Raw genomic sequence first — 18,448 nt, forward strand, 5'->3', positions numbered from 1 at the left:
GTGTTTTGTGCTCCAATATTCTATTCTCTATAATAGTAGTGAAAGCAGAGAAGGGCTGGTGTTGTAAGGCAGAAGTAGTTTCTTCTAGATCTTGAACTTCAACTGCTAACCACTTTAGCAAACAAAATAAAATTAAAATGGAAATAAATGCATCATTTTATAGGTCTAGTTAAATACTTCTTTATCTTGAGACTAACAAATATTCTGAAATTATATTTCATATTTGGTTGAAATAACATGCAGTGAACTTACTGATATGTGGTTGTGAATTATGGGTTAATTGCTTTCTTTTGTAGTGTTTAAATGCCTGTTCTTTAGCTAATCAGAAAAATTTATCCAAGACCTGTTGTATAGACTTTGTATTCTGAAACTTATATTAAGTTTTAACTAGCTTTTTTACCTTTGTCATCTGACATCTACTTCCCCTCTTTTCCTACCCTTTTTCCCCTGGGTCTTGGTTTTAGTATGTCCCTTTGGTGTACTTTCTTGTGTGCACACCAGCATTATTGTTGTCAACACAGCGTAACTCTGGGAACAAATAATGCCAGTCAATTAGCATTTGCTCAGCAACAGCCAGGCACAGAACACAGATCTGCTGTTTTGCCTAGGACCTACCTAAGAGATTAATATTCTCTATTCAGTTAATTTCTTCATTAATGACTTTCATACTGTTTTTTTTTTTGAGCTTTTGAAGAATATTCCCTTCTAGATTGGTAATTGTAAGGTAGGACAGTCAAAGTTTGGTTCTAAACAGGTTGACAGTGTTCTGTTAATATTTATATCCAAATCTGATATTTTTCTTCATCTTATGAATTATTAATTCTGTGGGCTTACATTTCATAAAACATAAAGGAAGGTTTGTCTTTTCTTTTGAATGTTCGTTTTTGACACAACAGTTATTAATATGAGTATTCTGTGACAGATTGCCTTATGGCATGTCTGGTCTTATGACCCATTGAAGCTTTTTCTTTTCCCCCTGCTTTTTTTTTTTTTTTAATTTATTTTAAATCCAGTGTGTGAATAATGGCTTCTTCAGTGCAGTTGGCCTCATTACACCTTGTCCAAGTCGGTGGGTATTTCTTACAGGCTCGATCTTGGAGGTGCTTTGTGATTGTCCTCTTAACACAGGGGTCATGTTTAATGTAGCAAACTTAGATTGCTGTTTGATGTTAATGACAGCCTATCAGGCTATTATTAAATATGTATGAGGTGTCACAATGCACTCTGTCTTCATGCTGCTGGTGGAGGAAATGATTTGGTAGACTAGTTGGATGGTACGAGTTTAAATGTGGGGCGCATCAGTTATATAGCGTCTTCTTAAAGAAGTACTTTAAAAATTGCCTGAAAAATAAATGATATGTAATGATATGGAAAGTTCCTAGCAGAATGGCTGCCTGTCGTACTACTAAGGTAAATAACTATGTTGTGTTATTAAAACAAACAAACCATGCTTTGGTTTCCAGTGTTCTTGCTAGAATGCTGTTCTAACTTTGTTGGAAGATGTTGAGGCACCCCCAGAAGAGTGTTTGGGTACCAGGCTTGTTGTGTGATTTGTAAAAAAAATCAAGCATATTTTTGAAATTGTAAATGACCACAGCTTGAATGACACTGAAACCCATGTTAATGTGAGGCAAAACTACTTAAGTAGTTTACTTGGATATTTGTTACGACATTATTGGCACATCAGAGAATACTTGCAAAGCTGTTGTGCCTCACAGTGCACCTTAATGGATTCTTTAGTTCTTCCCTTAATGAACCACATCCTTGCTGCCCAGCTTTTATACTATCCCTCTTGTTACCTGTGAATAATACTCTCTTTGTCCCCGTTGAGTAGGCAACTGAGGAAAATCACTTGGCGCATTCATACGGATTCTAATAGAATTCATAGAATCTGCTGTATGTCCAAAAAAGAAAAAAAAGGAGCTGTGCATTAGCATTTACAAATCACGTAATGAAATCAGAGGTATCTCATGTGTTCTGTTTCTCTGTGTGTTTATGTATGTACATTCACAGATTTAATCCACTTTACCTTAATTTTTTTTTTAATTACTTCTGTCACAGGGAGGTGTTTCAGTACAGCCTTTGTTCTCAAAAGCAGGAGGATCCAAAATCGAGGATTTCTTATCTTACAGCTTTTAATGGCCCGGTAGAATTCTTGGATCTGGCATGTCAGTAACGCTGAGAGGCAAACGTTGTCAGTGATGGCGAGATACTTGCATTTGACTTACAGTTGGTTTTGCACTAGAATATGTACCTCAGTACTGTGTAACCCCTGTGTAGGGATGGTGAAAGAAGGAAAAATTCTTGATTTTCTGTATCTGTGAATTAGGCTGCTGGATACTATTACATCAAAGATTTTACAAGTCAATAATTAGTAACTATTATGCTAGTTCCCAGTTGCTCATGGTCTGTTGTTTGTTGGTGTCTGTGGTCTCTACTATGGAACATGGTGATAGTATACAGCTACCAAGGTTAAGGGTAGTTCATGAGACCTCCTTGTAATACCACCTCCTTTTGCAATACAAAAATATGTTGTAAAGCAGGTTTGAGGCTTGATCCCTTTTCCTAAGCAAAAGTTGTTCTGTGGACTTTTTTGGTTTGGGATTTTTTTTTTTAAAGCAACAATTGATATATTGGGTAAAGAAAACGCCATAAATAAAGAAGAATCTACTAATTGCATTAATCAAGAAAATACATTATAATGATTCAGTAGAAAGAACTAGTTAGTAAAGTCTGTGCTGAAGATGTTGAAAGAAGAGAATTTGAACTATCTTGCAGAATAATTAGCGTATTATTTAAGATAAATATGAAGTTATTTGAAAGGCTTGTAAGAAGGGATGTTATCAAGACACTAAAGTTGTGGTTGGTTTTTTGTTGGTGTTTTTTTTTAATCGGCAATAAACTTCTAGGTCTATTTCATTTCTGCAGATATTTTTAGTTTTTCTGGCAAATAATCTTAGCACACCAAAAAAATATGCAAACTTTAAACTGATTATGTCATACAGATCTTGAGGAGGTTAATCATGTTTTGGGAACAAGCATGAAAGCTTTTATCTAAAAAGTTGAAAATATGTTTGCAGCTTTCTCAAGATGGATGGAAAATAATTTGAATTCTACAATACATCACCTAGGCGCTTCACCCACTCTTCAGAGAACACTTTTTATTTACTTTAAATTCAAAAAACAACATACTATAATTAGCTAGGTAAAATAAGACAAATCTTTTAAAACTTCTCGTCAGTATGAAGCTCATATTGATATCTCAGGTTTCTGTAGTTGGGAACAGTGAATTCTTTGTCCTTAAACATACTTGGTTTTTATAGGACAGTCAAAACACAGTGATAGTCACTTCTTCCCAAGCAACCAATGCATATCTAAATTGCTCACTGCAGTAGCTGGAGCTCTGTTTAGACTTGTTGAAAATCTCATTGATTATCATTCTGATGTTCACCAGTGGTGGATTTTCTGGGCTTCACTGTGTGTGAAATTGCATCAGGCAATTTCTCCTCTCCACGTGGTCTGGGATGCAGACCCTCCCTCCTCTCCCCATGCCAAAATATATTAGCAATGACGTTTTTTGGAACTTACTTGTAGTACTCCGGTACTTGCCTGTGCTGCATTACGGGACAGCTTGCCTTTTTTAAGGGCTTAAGAGAGTGGAAGCAATTTTGGCTTCCATCATTGGCAGCTTTGCCTCCCCAGAGTGCTGCTCCTGCCTGTGTGAAGCAACCACGACCCCGTTGCAGAATCTATGTGACTGCATAGTGTGTTACAGTGTGAGGTGACTACAGGGTGAGATGACAGCCTTTGGGGGTTTATAGACATGTTGTAATGGCAGTGGATTTGGAAGGACCACAGGGGCACCAGGGTAGTTATTACAGTTTAGCTTATCTTAAGTGTTCAGTGGTGTCTGTGAGGCTGGACAGCACTGAATGGAGGGTTATTCACATCATTCTGAACTTGGGTGGTGATCAGGTGCAGGTCAGAAACTTCTGCATGAGTTGCTTTTGTGGACTTAGCAGTGCATCTTGCCCCACTGATCTTGCAGCGTGGCAGAGAGTTGAGGAGGCACGCACTGCTGCAGAAGCTAATTACTCTTTCTGTCTGCAAACTAGCTGCCCTGGATTGCAGGATGGCTAGCAGCCCATGATTAACCATTCTCTCACTGCAGTGAAGCTGGTTATGTTGCTGAGAATGGAAACTTGCCACTTGTTTTTTCAAACTATTTTCTGGTGGATTGCTGTTCTGGGAATGTGCTAGAAATAGAGATGTTTTTTCAGACAGTGGGGTTATCTGATGAATGTTGATAGCACATGTTAGCTATAGTTTGACTTTGTTTAATTGCAAGAGTGATCATTTTCTTTTGCTGTGATAATTGGAAGATTTTTGGGAGTATGAAGTTAGGGAAGCACCTTCCTGTAATGAAGAGGTACAGTGTCAGAAATTAACAGGTCAGGTGTTTACCCCTTCCCAGGGCATGACCCAGTGTTTTGGAAAACGCTCAGCTGTTAACTGACTATATTGTTTGGCTATCTCTTTATCATACAAAACATCGATTTACAACTTCAGCGGTTGTCGGAGATAGTTGGCATTTATGTTTGGAAGGCTGGTGGGACAATGATGGTGTCTCCAATGCGGTTTGAATGGCAGTGTTGCAGAAGCTTTATTCTGCTGTGCACACGTGTGTAGCAGGACAGTAACTGTTTGCTGTTAGGGTTGCCAAAGATTGAGCAGTGCGAGAATGTGTTTTCAGTTTGTCAAAATATAACAATTTCATACTAAAATGTTGCATGCCAGCTGCCCGCTTGAGGGTGTATGTTTCCAAAAAATGTTCTATGACTTAGTAGATGGCTAGGGAAAAATACATTATTCTGCCGAGATGTCTGTTTGTTTTTTAATCTATTTATTTATTTTAAAATCTAGCTACCATTGTATCTGAAATACTGTAAACCCCTTGTGCCTTGAAACAGAGACTTAAAATTTGGAAAGGGGATTTTTCTTACAGTAATGACTGTGAAAACTCACCTAAACTTAAATTCTTCTACCACAAGAGTTCATATGTGCTCCACAGCCGAAGTGGAGGATTTCTGTACATATAGAGCTGCGTGAACCTCTTGCATCTCTTAGTGCCGACAGCATTGCATACTACCTGAGTGACTATGAATGCTTCAACGTATAGTATGGGTGACTGAAATGGCTTTGCCAGAAATAGCTTTTTCCAGATGCTTTGGATGGGCTGAAGCTTTCCTGTCTCTCAGAGGGTATTTATTCTTTCTAACTGCACAGGGAAGGGAGTAATCTGAGATGAATGTGGAAAAGACAAAAAACTAGGCAGACAGAAGTAGGCTGGGACAAGCAGCTAAGTGATCCTTAAGTGGGGACAGAGGATCTGACTGGGAATAGGGAAGACAAGTAGACTGGGACTAGCTGGTTAGCAGTTTTTGAGAGAAGGTAGACTGGGAAGTTATGACACAAGGCAATAGAGATTAAGGATTATAGGAGAATAAGAGTAATGGATTGGGAAACTATAAGAGAACGAGTATAAGAGTAGTGGTTTGGGAAACTATGAAATGGGAGTCCCAATACTGGACAGGAGCACAGTGAGATTAGGGAAGAGCTAGTGTCTTGCCAGAGAACAGGATAGACTGGGCAAGGATCCTAGAGACTGGCTGCCAGTAGGGAGAGAGCCTGGATGGGATAACTTGGACTGGCTGGGAACAGGGTGCGATTGTGTAAATGGAGAAAATGGGATGAAATGATAGAAATAGGAGAGGAACAGGACTCGGATGGGGGCAGAGAAGATGCAGGTTGCGTAGGAATTACAGATCAAATACAGGGGAACACAAAAAAGAACCTGTCCTGTACCGTACTGCCATGTAGAGTGTGGAATGGGACTCAAGATTCAGGAGTGTTGCTGTTCTGCTGCTGTCGGCAAATGTAAATGAAGTCCACTGGCAATACCCGTCTGTTACCTGCTGAAGGATGATACTCTTTTGTGCAAGCTACTTGGCCAGCTGCAATACTAGCTGTGGCTGTAAAAGTGCCAACTCTGGTAAGCTGTGCATAGCAATATAATAAAGAGGCTACATTTCTGTAGTTATTTTTATGCTTTTTTGAATCTAGGGAATTGCTTATAACCTAAGGAAGCAACACTGAATCTGCAAAATCAAACATTCAAAGGCTAGAAGGTCCTACAACTAAATATCTTGCATTCCAGCAAATTACAGGTTTGTTTATTCTTTGAAGAACCACTGCTTTATTCAGTGTTAAGGGTGCAGCTACTCTGGGTTAGGAATCATGGTGTTGCAGTACACGCACCACCATTTGTTGCAACTGTGCTGCCTTCTTTGCTGCACTGGTCATTTTCAAGGCAAGGAATTCAAGAAAGACAAAGATTTCATGGTTAATACAATGGAATGCTCTTCCAAAGACCATCCTTTCTTACTGTCTCTGATACTGTTCCTAAGGAATACTGTATAAACCACTTCAACCACTATTTTTGGTGGGAATTGTAATTGCTTATTCTATATTTCTGATAGTCAAGATAAAACTCTGGGGTTTGATTTGTAGAAGTATTGAGCATTCACAGCTTTATCTGTTCTGTGAAACTGTGCTTTGAAGATGAACTGTTTCATAAAGCTAAGTACGTTGAAAAGGAGGTACTTAAATTGGTGCCAGAATTAATTAACACTTTTGATCTTAATTCTTTGCCCCCATTCAAATCTGTAAAATGGGGATATTACTACCTCATCATTTCTAAGGCTATTTGTGGAGATAAACTTCGCAAAGTTTATTTTATTAATTTGATATTCCAATGATGCGTACCAGGAAGCTGTACCCCTCCCTGAAACTTCCATTTAATAATAGGTTTAAATAGTGCACAATAAATAAAGCCTAGAGACATTTTCAAACTGCTCATTAGCTGAGTGTCATGAATGAATGAGAAAAGGGTCTTTTGACATAAAGAAAACAGAACTGAAAACTGCGTGTGCACGCACACACACACACACACACACTCTCAAGGGGAAGAAATTATGGTGGCTTTAATTCTGAGATTTTTTTATACGTATATTTACGACCAAATACTTGACATCATGATTGTGGAAAAAGTATTTATAAAGTAGTCTTTTATGCATGTTTGTCTATTTTCTTTTCATGATACTGATTTATCATGATCTATAAATGCAAATTTTAAAACGTGGAATCTGATTCTTTTGGTTTTCAGTGGTCTCTTGTGCTTTTTTCTTTTTTTTTCCCCCCCCATGACTGCTAGATTTAATTTAAAGAACAAAAAAACCCCACTACCCGCTCCCCCCCCCCCAAACCCCCCCCCCAATGCCAAACCTCCTGACTCGCAGCCTTTTTGTTTAGCATATGATTATATTTTATAATATAGAACAGTTTGGCACCTTGCTGAAGCTACGTAATTGATAAATGTTAAAAGCTTCAAAGTATTTTTTCCTCAATGTTTTTTTTCACATTCTGTATCACCTTTACTCTTAGCTTTTTTGTGTATTCATTTTTGAAAAGACTTAAAGATAGAGTCTAGCTTGAAGAAACATATAAAATATTAGGATACTGTATGTGCTAATTACAGATCAAAGCTAAATTATTTTTATGTGCCTTTTCCTAAAGGAGAAACCTGGGGCTTTGAACCAGTCAGGCTAATTTTTGCCACTAACCTTTTTTAAAGCTACTAAAAATCTTTTTCTTAAACATGTTTTTCGCCTTGTAATTAAGAAATAGTGCACCCTTATTCAACTTTGTATATATCAACTTTGTATATATATGCTAGCTACGTAGCAGGTAAAAATGGGGGGCTGGGTGTTCTCAGGGGACACAGACACTCTGGATGGAGCCATGAAGTCCTAAAAGAAAAAGCAAAGGCATAGAGCCCTGCCAAGGTAGGAGGGCTCGTTCTGGTAAGCTTTTGCTCCCCGTACTTGTGTGTTACTGGGGTGTCTGACAGGTGCTCGACTGTCACCTTTGCTCTCAACCACAGGTAACCAGAACAAGAGCAGTGGCAGCAATTTACCATGTGCAAGTTATGTATATGTGCTGGTGGAAGGAAAGCTGACTGTTCCTGGAGTTTATAACCAGTGGAGTAATTGGGCTGGGTAATTGCCAGGGAACCTTGTAAGTTTTTCTGGGAATCGGCCATTGTCTGTGTCTGCTACTGGAACAATAAGAGTAAATGGGCAGATTTTCTGCTAAAATAATTAGACTACCAACACTGTTTTGTCTTGTGGACAGTCATCACACCTGAAGCTATTGTGTAAGCGACTGGCTGTACTCGCAGGGAGAGTAACGGTGTCAGTCAGCTATGAAAAGTTAACTTGATGTTAAACTTTGTTTAACTATTACACAAGCTGTTCAGATAGCTCTAACTGGGGCAGAAATGCTTGGTGTATTTCACCTCTACCTTTGCTCACTGGTGCTAGAATTGTCTGGCTCCATGAACCTTTAAAGAGTAGGGCAAATTGAAAGATTTAATTAAATAATAATTCTGGGTGCTTTTCTTGCTTGAAATGCCCTGCAAACAATACTTGGAGATTATTTTTAGTTTTTCACACAGTTGTCTTTGAAAAATTTGTGGTGTCAGTTTGTGCTATATGAATAACTTGTTGAGAATGAAGAGAGAAGATTTCGAATTTGTCTGCCTTATTTGTAGTAAAAAGAAAAAAAAAGTTAAAATGGTAGCCTCTGTATTTACTGTGTCATGCTATTGCTTTTTATTAGGAAGTAGAGTTAATGATTCAAGTGTGAGTTTCACCTCTTTATGCTGTACCAGTTTTCACAAGGGGATTTATTGGAGAGAGATGCATGTAAACAAATACTGTTGAATTTAAACATGTGGCTGTGTGTTTTAAGAAGCCCCACTCGGCGGTAACAGCAGAGACAATGAAAGTAATGCAGTATCGGAAACTTTCTTTCAGTGGCTCTGCAAGTAGATCTGATTTCAGTACGTGATCTTTATCTCTGAACGCTGTATGTTCTTGCTTTTTTGCACGAGCAAAAACGTTAGGTGGAACAGAGTGACTGTAGGTGGATTAGTCAATAAGGACGAATGAAATGAAGCCTTGCAAAGGCAGCTGGATAAAAAAATACATATATATATAAAAAAAAGTGACTTTGTTCAGAGCTTTCTAAGGGATATGAGTTTAATCAGGAGTCTTATTAACAGTCTGATTAATAGATTATTAGCATGAAAGAATATATACTAAAAATGGAAAATATGACAGTTTTGACTTGTGTTTTTCTTACAAGGTTTTCTATTTCTTGTAAGTAGATGTCTATTTTGATTGTGTGTGTAAGAAGATTGTGCTTGAGAAGATGTTTCTATCTCAATTCTGTGGTGTGTGTGTGATGGGTTTTTTATTTATTTTTTTATCTGTAAGAAAGACCATGGTTTCATTCTAGTAATTTGGCCTTCTGATACTAGTAGGTACTTCTATAAGTACAATTATTTTGTCTACTAGTTTTTGTACTGTGTCTTAGTCTTTTGTTGCGTTTGATTAGATAAAGTTACTTCTTGTATACTAAGATCACTAATAGAGGAAGACTGTTGTTTTTTTTTTTTTTTAAAATGGATTTTTTTGTGGATTCTGGAAGGGAAAAAAACGTATGGCATCTTCAGTAACTGGAGATGTAAACAACTGTAAAGAAAAGTTGGAAAAAGAACCAGGTAAATATTTTTATTTGTATATATTATTATTCTTATTAGTCACTTTATTGGCCAAGTACTTGTTACATTCTGTGTGTTCCATTGGTAGATGCCAAATAGTTTGGGTTTTTTTGTATTTGTTCTATTTTACAACTAAGAGACAGCTGCTTCTCTTGAAACATAGGCAAATTTGATCACCTCGTGATCAAATTGGATGAATGAATCAAGATGTGGTGGAAAGTTCTGCTTTTGTTCTGCATAGAAAGCAAGGAAGAATGGCAGAAAACTTACTACAGTCTGAAGAGATGGGCAGCTGAATTCATGAATGAACAGAGCCAGACAAAACTCCTGGGATACTGCTTTCCTACTAGAATTATATACCCTTTTAAATAGAAAGTAAGACTTATGTAGAAACTTCATTTCTATATACATGAGTCTCTGATCTTTACTCCAAAATGTAGAGATTTCGAGGTCCATCTTCACTGGTCTGTCTTTTGACCCTGCACACCCTTGCCAGTTCTGGTTTGTTTCTCTTGTATTCACAGAGTGAGAACTCTTGATTGCTCTTCCATAATTTCCTATTACAGCTGCCTGACCTCCTTTTTCCTCTCTCTTTCTGCTAGTCCATATTAAAAAAGACTCCCAAAGAGACACAGGCAGAAGTGGCCAAGAACTTCATTATGTGCTACTTGGAAGTTCCTTGTAAAAATCCTTTCTGCATCACTTGATGAAGTTCAGATTTCTTCCCACAAGTATCCGGTTGTTGAATCACTGTGTTCTGATAAGTCTATGGAATAAAATATTAAAAAAAACAAAAAAAAAACCCCAAAAAAACTTTTATATTTTTGTAAGCCAGAATTGAAGTCATGAGAACATGCAATCAAGATCCTCATCAAAATGTGAAAGAAAGGAAAAGGAATCTATTTAAGGCAAGGAAATGATCATTCTCATTTTACTTTTCCCCCATATCCTCTCTTTCAGAAGGCAGCTCTAGCCTAGAGCATGCAGAGTGAAAAATCCAGGTATATGTTCTTGTGGGCTCGTTTGACAGTTTCAGACTTGTTTTTTTTAAATGACTGTGCAAAATTGTTTAGATGATCAGTTTATCATCTTCCTGCAAGAGATGTTCATAAACCTCTTGCTTTCTATAGTCCAGTTTGCTTCTTAAACATTCATTGGGGGTTTTTAAAATCTTTTTTTGTTTATTCCTATTTTTTTCCTGTTCAGTGAGGTCTAAACCAGGCTAAATCACACCTTAAAATTCTCTGAGACACTAACGTCAGAACTGAATGCTAAATTTTTTCCAAGCATGGTTACTGAGATGTAGGCAGTCATATCTGAAATCTCCAATTGTATTGAAATCATCTATGCTCACTGTTCTTTACTCATCTGCAGTTTCTTATAAAAGCCAAACATAGTCCTGCATATTTCCTTTAAGAGTATTCTCTGAACTGTGCTTGTTAAGCCTAGATAAGACCATTTGCTAATTGCTGTCACTCTTGCTTTTGGAATTTGACCTTTAAAGCATCATCTTTAGAAACTCGGTATAATACAATTCCATGCTTTTATATTGACTTTAAACTTTTTTCCCTGTCTATCTTTTACTTAATTTTTGTTTTTTAATGCCTCCAGGAAACTGAATGGCATATGCTGTTTAGGTGCAGGGCAGCTATATTTAACTTTACTAGGATGGAAGCATTTGGAGAATATTTAATTTTTCTTTTAGCAATTCATTAGAGAAAACCAGGAGAGTTCCATTTTCCCATAATGAAACTGCTCAGTCATTCTGTAAAAAGGGACGAAAAGATGAACTGGTGATATAACCTGCCTACCTTAAAGCTCTTATGACAACAGAAATTTCCAATTGCATTAAATGACTGTATTGCAGTTTTATCTGTGCTGACATTGTGAAAACTCTTCAGAGAAGTCTTTTTGTGATTCCATTCTCAAAGACAGAGATGGAAATTTCATGGGATATCGCTTTTGAAACAAATAATTCTTGCTGGGAGACAGTTTGCTGCTTGAGCATGCCTGGTATTCTCTGTTTACCTGATAAAACATTAGCTTGCAATACTACCCAAATTTATACTGCACATGTACCAGCAGTTCCCTTTTTGCCCAGTTTCAACTATGTTGAGACTCATCTTTGACGTCAAACAGGAATATGTGGGGTTTTTTTAATGTCACACCCTAGAAAGTCAGTGGTCTGAGGGACATCAGGACTGTCCTCTGAGCCTCAGGCAGGTGGAAGCAGCAGAGTAGTAAAGTGTTGAAGATGAGAGTACTTTAGAAAGCTGTATGTCAGGCTATATTCCTTTGAGGTCAAATTTGGACAGGTAATAGCAACTTGTATGCAATGGGAGATAACTGTATTAAGTTAACTTGATTATGTAGACCTTAGGATGCTTGAAACATTACAGCACTAGGCAGTGAATTAGTTTCAGTGTTAACTGTGGTGCTACTACGCTCTGCTACGGTAGAGGTTAAAAATTAGTCTTTTGGCATCATGTCTTCTGCGTTTCGGCTTCCATGTAGGAAGGGGACAAACCCCACAACCATTAGAACTGCATTTTGCATTGTGGGCTATTTTAAAATGGAGGAGAGAGAAAAGGATCCCACTTTGAATATGGTTAATATGTGCTGTATGAATTTAATTATGCTGTTTGGCATAAAATAGGTTTAACCATATTTCCCATCAACTTACATTTCTTGTTAGAAGGTAAGGTTCTAAACAGGAATGGGATTCCTTTTCCTTATTGACTTTTCTCAGAATGAACACTGCCTGCTGGACTGTTCCCTAGAAACATACAACTTGTTTAAATAGCTAGTTTTGCAAAATCAATCTTTTTTTGGTAGTGGAAGCTTTTCATCACTATTTTGGCTCTTGGTGGACAACAGCCCAAGAAAAGATTGAGAATACGTATTTTGATGGAAGATGGTGTAATTAATTACTACAGAAAATAATGTTCAATAAGCTTATTTTAAAGAGATTGGATTATTTTTAAACCTATACAAGCAAAAATGGAGCCTATTTCTTTGTTTAGTTTAAACATTGTTAGCAAATCTAGCAGCTCTTTTTTGTATCCTCTTTAGATGGATAAATTCTACAAGGTTAATAATATTATTGGTGCTTTCAGGAAGAGAAGTTATTATTATAATCCAAAATTATTAATGTTTTCAGTAGAAAGAGACTATGTCTTAAAAACTGTTGTTATATTGCATGCTTGCACTGTAAGAATTGAAGCGAATTTTGTAGTGTACAATCAGCTACAGTGTTATAGAAGGCAAATGAATAAAATGTTAAAAGAATACTTGTACATAAATACTTTGAAAGTACACTGATGTACTTTAAGTGCATGGAAATGGAAATCTGTAATGGAAAATCTTCCCATTTCAGACGTTTTGTGAATGGTGTTTCATCACTGCTTGTGCTTAGATTTGAGTTTCAAAAAAATAATCCAGAATGTTTAAATAAGCTACCTAGTTATAATTATGGTAATTTCAGAATGCATTTTAAATAAAGGAACTATGCTTTCATGTGCGTGTACTTACATGTATTGTGTGTTTGCTTTTAAATGGAAAGAAACCTGGTCTCCATCTTCCTGTTGACATCAAACAATCCTCTGATATGCAAATCCAGCTATGGGGAGAACAGATACACAGGGTTTATTTGGATTCAGTCCAAGACTGCGAGAAAATTATATTTAAAGAAGTAATGTATATGCTTTGCCTCATTTAAATGAAAATGCATTTTGAAGTAGTAACTATAACTAAAAACATTTTGGTGAAATGTTATAATCCTTTGTATGACTGGTGCATTTTGCTATAGCTAGTTTAAAAACATCTTTCTCATACTCCTGCATGTCTCTGTAATGTTTAGATGCAGCTGTCAGCTTCTCAGTGGCACATTTTAACATAGTATATGAAAATATTTTTATTTTTCCAGGGTAGTAAATGTTTGTTATATGAACTTCCTTAGGGTGTGCATGAGTGTGAAGTGTTATTAAAATACATCTAAGTACTTTGCTTTCCATCTAAAATTTTGCTAGTATTAATGTTGTTTGTGTATTTTCTTTGTGTGTTTAACTTTAAAATCTGTCAAAATACAGATTCTTTAAAAAGAGAGACTAAACGAGCAACAATTTTTCTGTCTTCTTACCTTTAGCTGCAAAATTTATAATGATCAAACTTGCATGTTTTAGCATGGGCTGAATTCCAGGTTTTCAGTATGTATTTTTGCAGGACTGTATTATTCCAGTCCCTGAATATAATATTTGAAGGAGATGTGTGTAGCAGAGCATAATTATGTTTCATGTAAGCTTTAACAGGCCATTGAACTGTTACCAGTGATCGGTAATGGTTGTTTATACAAGATGGAAAATATTTGACAGGAGTTAGATCACTATGAAATTTTCAGAAATCACAGTTCCTTTAGTCTGCTTTTATGTATTGGAGAAGTTTCTAAGACTAATCTGATTGACTCTTCTTACATGATCTTTGTTTGTGATTGTGTCTCACTACTATTTTTTTTCCTCTATGTAGAAAATGAGGATATGAAAATCAATGTTGGTTGTATTTCGTTTGGGAAGCTCTGTGGCACATACCTTTATATCTGACCTTTATTTGTTCTTTATTTTTTCTTACTCTATGCTAGACTATTCTGAGCACATTAAACATGCACTGAGGATCGCCAAATACTATGTAAATCCTTTTTTGGGGTAGCAGTTTTATTTCATTAATGTCATTTGTGGCTTTATGTGTTGACTGCCTTAAACACATACATTGATGATACATACATTTAATATTTAAGGGAAAAGCTTTCTGTGTCAAGAAGTTTTGTTAGACTTTTCTCATTAGATTGTAAGCCTCTTGTATTTGGTTTTTAAATAAAGGATTTTCTATCTTTTTTTTTTTTCCCAGTCACTTTATGCAAGTTTTATATTTTAATATTCAGTGTCCATCCTCTTTTCTTTAAGCATTTTAAGAAACAGAAGAGGTTGATTCCTGAAAGAACAGTTTGGAAGTACTTTGTTCAGCTTTGCAGTGCCTTGGAACATATGCATTCTCGTCGTGTTATGCATAGAGGTAATATAGGATCAAAGATGATTTGTCTTTACTAAATCTTTTACTGTGTGAGAATTTAGCTGGTTCAATGCAAATGACACCAAGTAATGTCCTAATGGAATAAATTTTGACAGCTGACACGATGTATGTTTCTGTAATGTTTTAGAAGTAACAGAAAAGCGTGACAGAAGTTTGTGGTTGTACATTTGTTGCTGTAGGCATTTGTTTGCCTTATGATACCAAGTTTTCAAAATAAGTGATAGTTCTGTAAGTGGTGGAGCCCCTGCCACTGCTACCTCTTTGCTTGCTCAATTCATTTTGATGGCTTTTATTTTCTGTCCTGTTCTTATTCTTCTATATTTGCCCATTGTCTCTCCCAAGTATTGTTACCTGCATTCTTCCACAGCTATCCATCCATTCTTTTCACCTCTTGCACCTTTTTTTCTTACAAAAGTATTTGCCTCCTGCCATGCCTTCTGCCCTTCTCCCACTCCCTTATCTACTGGATTATGTGCAGCCATGAGCATTTTCTCCCCTTCTCTGCTCCTCTCCACTATTTCCAATCTCTGTGTCAAGTACTGTGTCCCAACAGCCCTTGTAGTTGCCAGCTATCCCTGTCACGTACTAAATCTCTTTTACCCATTTTAAACCTCTGTACTGCTGTCTCCTGCATATGTTGTCTTAATTTTACCTTGTAATTCTGAGCCAAAGAAAACAGATCGTAGTATAGCTGCTTCTCAGATGTACAATTTTTTTTTGCCTTGGAAATCCCTCTGGCTATGAGTTGCAAGTTGTATATGGGCTGTCTCTCTGGGTTCAGGTGAAATTACATGTCTTAAGTTGGTGGCTTCCTTCTGCTGGGGTGCAAATAGCTGCCTGAAAGCAAAAGTTCCTCGATCTCTGCTGAGCTTTGTCGGTAGCAGCTAGAGATGTTGCACCCTTCAGCAGATCAGCTTAGATGCCCTTGCCCCTGCAAATGGCTTTCCCTTGTAATTCTCCTTGTTTTTTTCTTCCTTTATGCATTTGTACAGATATCTGCAAGTGGAAATTACACAAAGAGGAGGACATAAAATTACAGATTCTTTCCATAGGGTATAGGTATCTTCCTTTAATGCTTTTATGACTAAACTAGTTTATTTTAGTATATTTTAGCTCAAAACTAAAATGTGTTTAAATTCCTTAAACTGAAATACTACCTTCAAAGCTTCTGGCAAACCTATGGCAAATCTAACAATTCCATGGTTACACACCAAAACCAATGACAATTAAAGCTATTTTTAAGTTGAGCTGATATCCGTGTTGAATTGTTACACAAAGAGTGATCCAAACTCCTGAAAACTAGGTCAGATAGTAGCATAACATAATTGCTTCTGTCTTCCTCTCTAAAGCTTACAAGGTTTTGTAACTTTTTATTGGAAACCTGAAATGCTGGTTTGAAGCATTCCTTTTACTGTGCCCATACCTTATGCAAACTGTAGTCTCCTCTTTATCAAAGTTAAATGATTTTCTTTAAGTTTAGAGCCACAGTGCATTGCTCTTGAGCTGAGTAAGAGCTAAGCACACTTGCCAAACAAATATCAGGTCAGTTTATTTAGAAGACTAACAGGGTAGGTACCTTGTTAAAAATCATAAAATAAAAAATTTTTCCTGTTGTCTCTAAAGGATTGGTTTAAAACTTAAACTCAATATTATTTGTGAAAAATAACTGTCTGGGGTATACATCATTATTTTTCTTTGTTTCTACTTGATTAGCCCAATTCCATTGACGAGTTCAAATAACCATTCTCCTGAGTAAAACTTGCTTTGTTTTTTTAATGCCTGCTATTAAAAAGAATCAGTTACCTATTTCAAATAAATAACATCATGCCACTGTGGGTAATCTGATCAGCAAAAGTGATGAAAAATATGTTTTACAGTTCTTGAAAATTTTTGGTCTGTTACTTAAGACATAATGAGAGGTTTTCTAGTTCTAATGGAAGTCTTTATTTATAGCTTATATAAAGTAGTAATGAACTCCCTGTATATGCCTCTTTGGGTGTGTGTGGGGTTTGTTTTGTTTTTTGTTGTTGTTTGTTTGTTTTAAAATATTTTTCATGGCTCTTAATTTTTTGCTTGAGTGATGTTTGTAGTATTAAAATAGTTAATTTGAAATTCCGATTCCCAGACTTGCTTTTTCTGAACAGCGTAGTCAATTTTTTTTAATATTAGCAGTAAATAAAAGTCTTTTAGTCTTTCAGTCTATTATTAATAGAGCAGCAGATTTTCTTGCAACCTCATTGTGACTTCTACGTTTCTTAATTTTTTTTTTTTTTTTCAGATATAAAGCCAGCTAATGTGTTCATTACAGCTACAGGGGTAGTAAAGCTTGGAGACCTTGGACTTGGTCGATTTTTCAGCTCCAAAACCACAGCTGCACATTCTTTAGGTAAGCTTTCTCTGAGGTACAGGTGTTGAGGGAAGTGGATTTTTTTACATGGTGGAAATACTGTGCCCACTCATGAGGAGGAAGAAAAGGATTAGGTCCAGCTAAAGCTTTTCTTAAATAATAATAAAAAAAAAAATGGTCAGCACCATGGACAAATACAGAAAAGTTGTAACACTGAGGTGCCCCTTTCAGCAGTACAGCTTGTTAGTGGTCCCCCCGTTCCCCCCCCTCCCTTTTTTGAATAATTTAATGTACATTCCTGGCTCAAAACAAGTCTTCACGACAGTAGTGTTTTCTAGAAATGCTAGGAAAAAATAAGATCAATAATACGGATGCATTTTTTAAAATTGATTTGAATTTTAATCAGTGTTAGAAAGAATCTAGTAATTCTGTGTGCCTGTATGGGTAGCATTGATGACATGTTGGTTATATGCTTTGAAAGGGCTAACAGAGGAGCTTCCCTGTTTTGATGTGGAGTTTCTCAGTATAAGCTAAGTAAGTCGAGGAGAGGTCAGGATTAGCCTATATGAACCATAAAGACTTTAAAAACAAAACAAACAAAAAACCCCAAAAACCTAAAACAAACAACAATTATTTGCTAGCACATAAAAAATAACATTGTATTATCTTTTTCCAAATAAAATTTTCATATAATTTGCATCTTTTGAGTAGCAGGTGGAGACTAGGATGACTAAGAAGCCATTGAAGAAGAAGAAGTAAAAATTTGGCAGATATTTTAAGTTTAAATGTAGGGAACAGGCAAATGACAGAATCTAAGAGGATCTCTCTAAAAGAGAAAAGCCTTGTAAATAGAGTAGCATCTGCTTTAAAGAGAAATATAAGAATTAGTCTTTATAGTACGGTTATGTAGGTTTTTTAGTTAAGAAAATTCTTTTCCCCCACTGAAGTGGCTGTGTTTAGTGGTTGCTGAATTCAAGCCTGTTCACTGACTGCAAAGAATGTAAAATTAACTTTTAGACCCCTCAAGAGCAGGGCCATTGATGGCAGCATCCAGAATTGTCTCCTGTTCCTTGTAAAGGGTATTGAGCACCTTACTGATACTTGAATATAGATACGTAAAATCAATTCAAATGCTGCTCAGCGAGGATTTTTAACAAATGACAGTGACAATTCTGTAGTTAGGCATTTGGATATTTTTATGTGTTTGACAAGAGTGCGTGATACAGAAGATAGTATCCAAGAAAGCCAAGAATGATTAAGTAATACTTACAATCCCTATCTTAGGGCCATGGGAGGACACACAAAGAATTCTGTTTGCTCAGATGCTGATGTTT

The 18,448-nt window shown here is 36.4% G+C and overlaps 1 protein-coding gene across 1 annotated transcript in view; it reads left to right on the top strand.

The window, feature by feature from the left end:
• Positions 1–18,448, top strand: part of NEK7 (NIMA-related kinase 7) — a 54,701-nt gene that overhangs the window by 17,723 nt on the left and 18,530 nt on the right. Inside the window, exons 5-6 of the mRNA XM_009577041.1 lie at positions 14,641–14,749; positions 17,046–17,153. Of these exons, the coding sequence (XP_009575336.1) occupies positions 14,641–14,749; positions 17,046–17,153 (217 nt within the window). The remainder of the gene's footprint in view (positions 1–14,640; positions 14,750–17,045; positions 17,154–18,448) is intronic.

This window comes from Fulmarus glacialis, unplaced genomic scaffold (genome assembly GCF_000690835.1).
Source record: "Fulmarus glacialis isolate BGI_N327 unplaced genomic scaffold, ASM69083v1 scaffold12774, whole genome shotgun sequence".
Classification (NCBI taxonomy): domain Eukaryota; kingdom Metazoa; phylum Chordata; class Aves; order Procellariiformes; family Procellariidae; genus Fulmarus; species Fulmarus glacialis.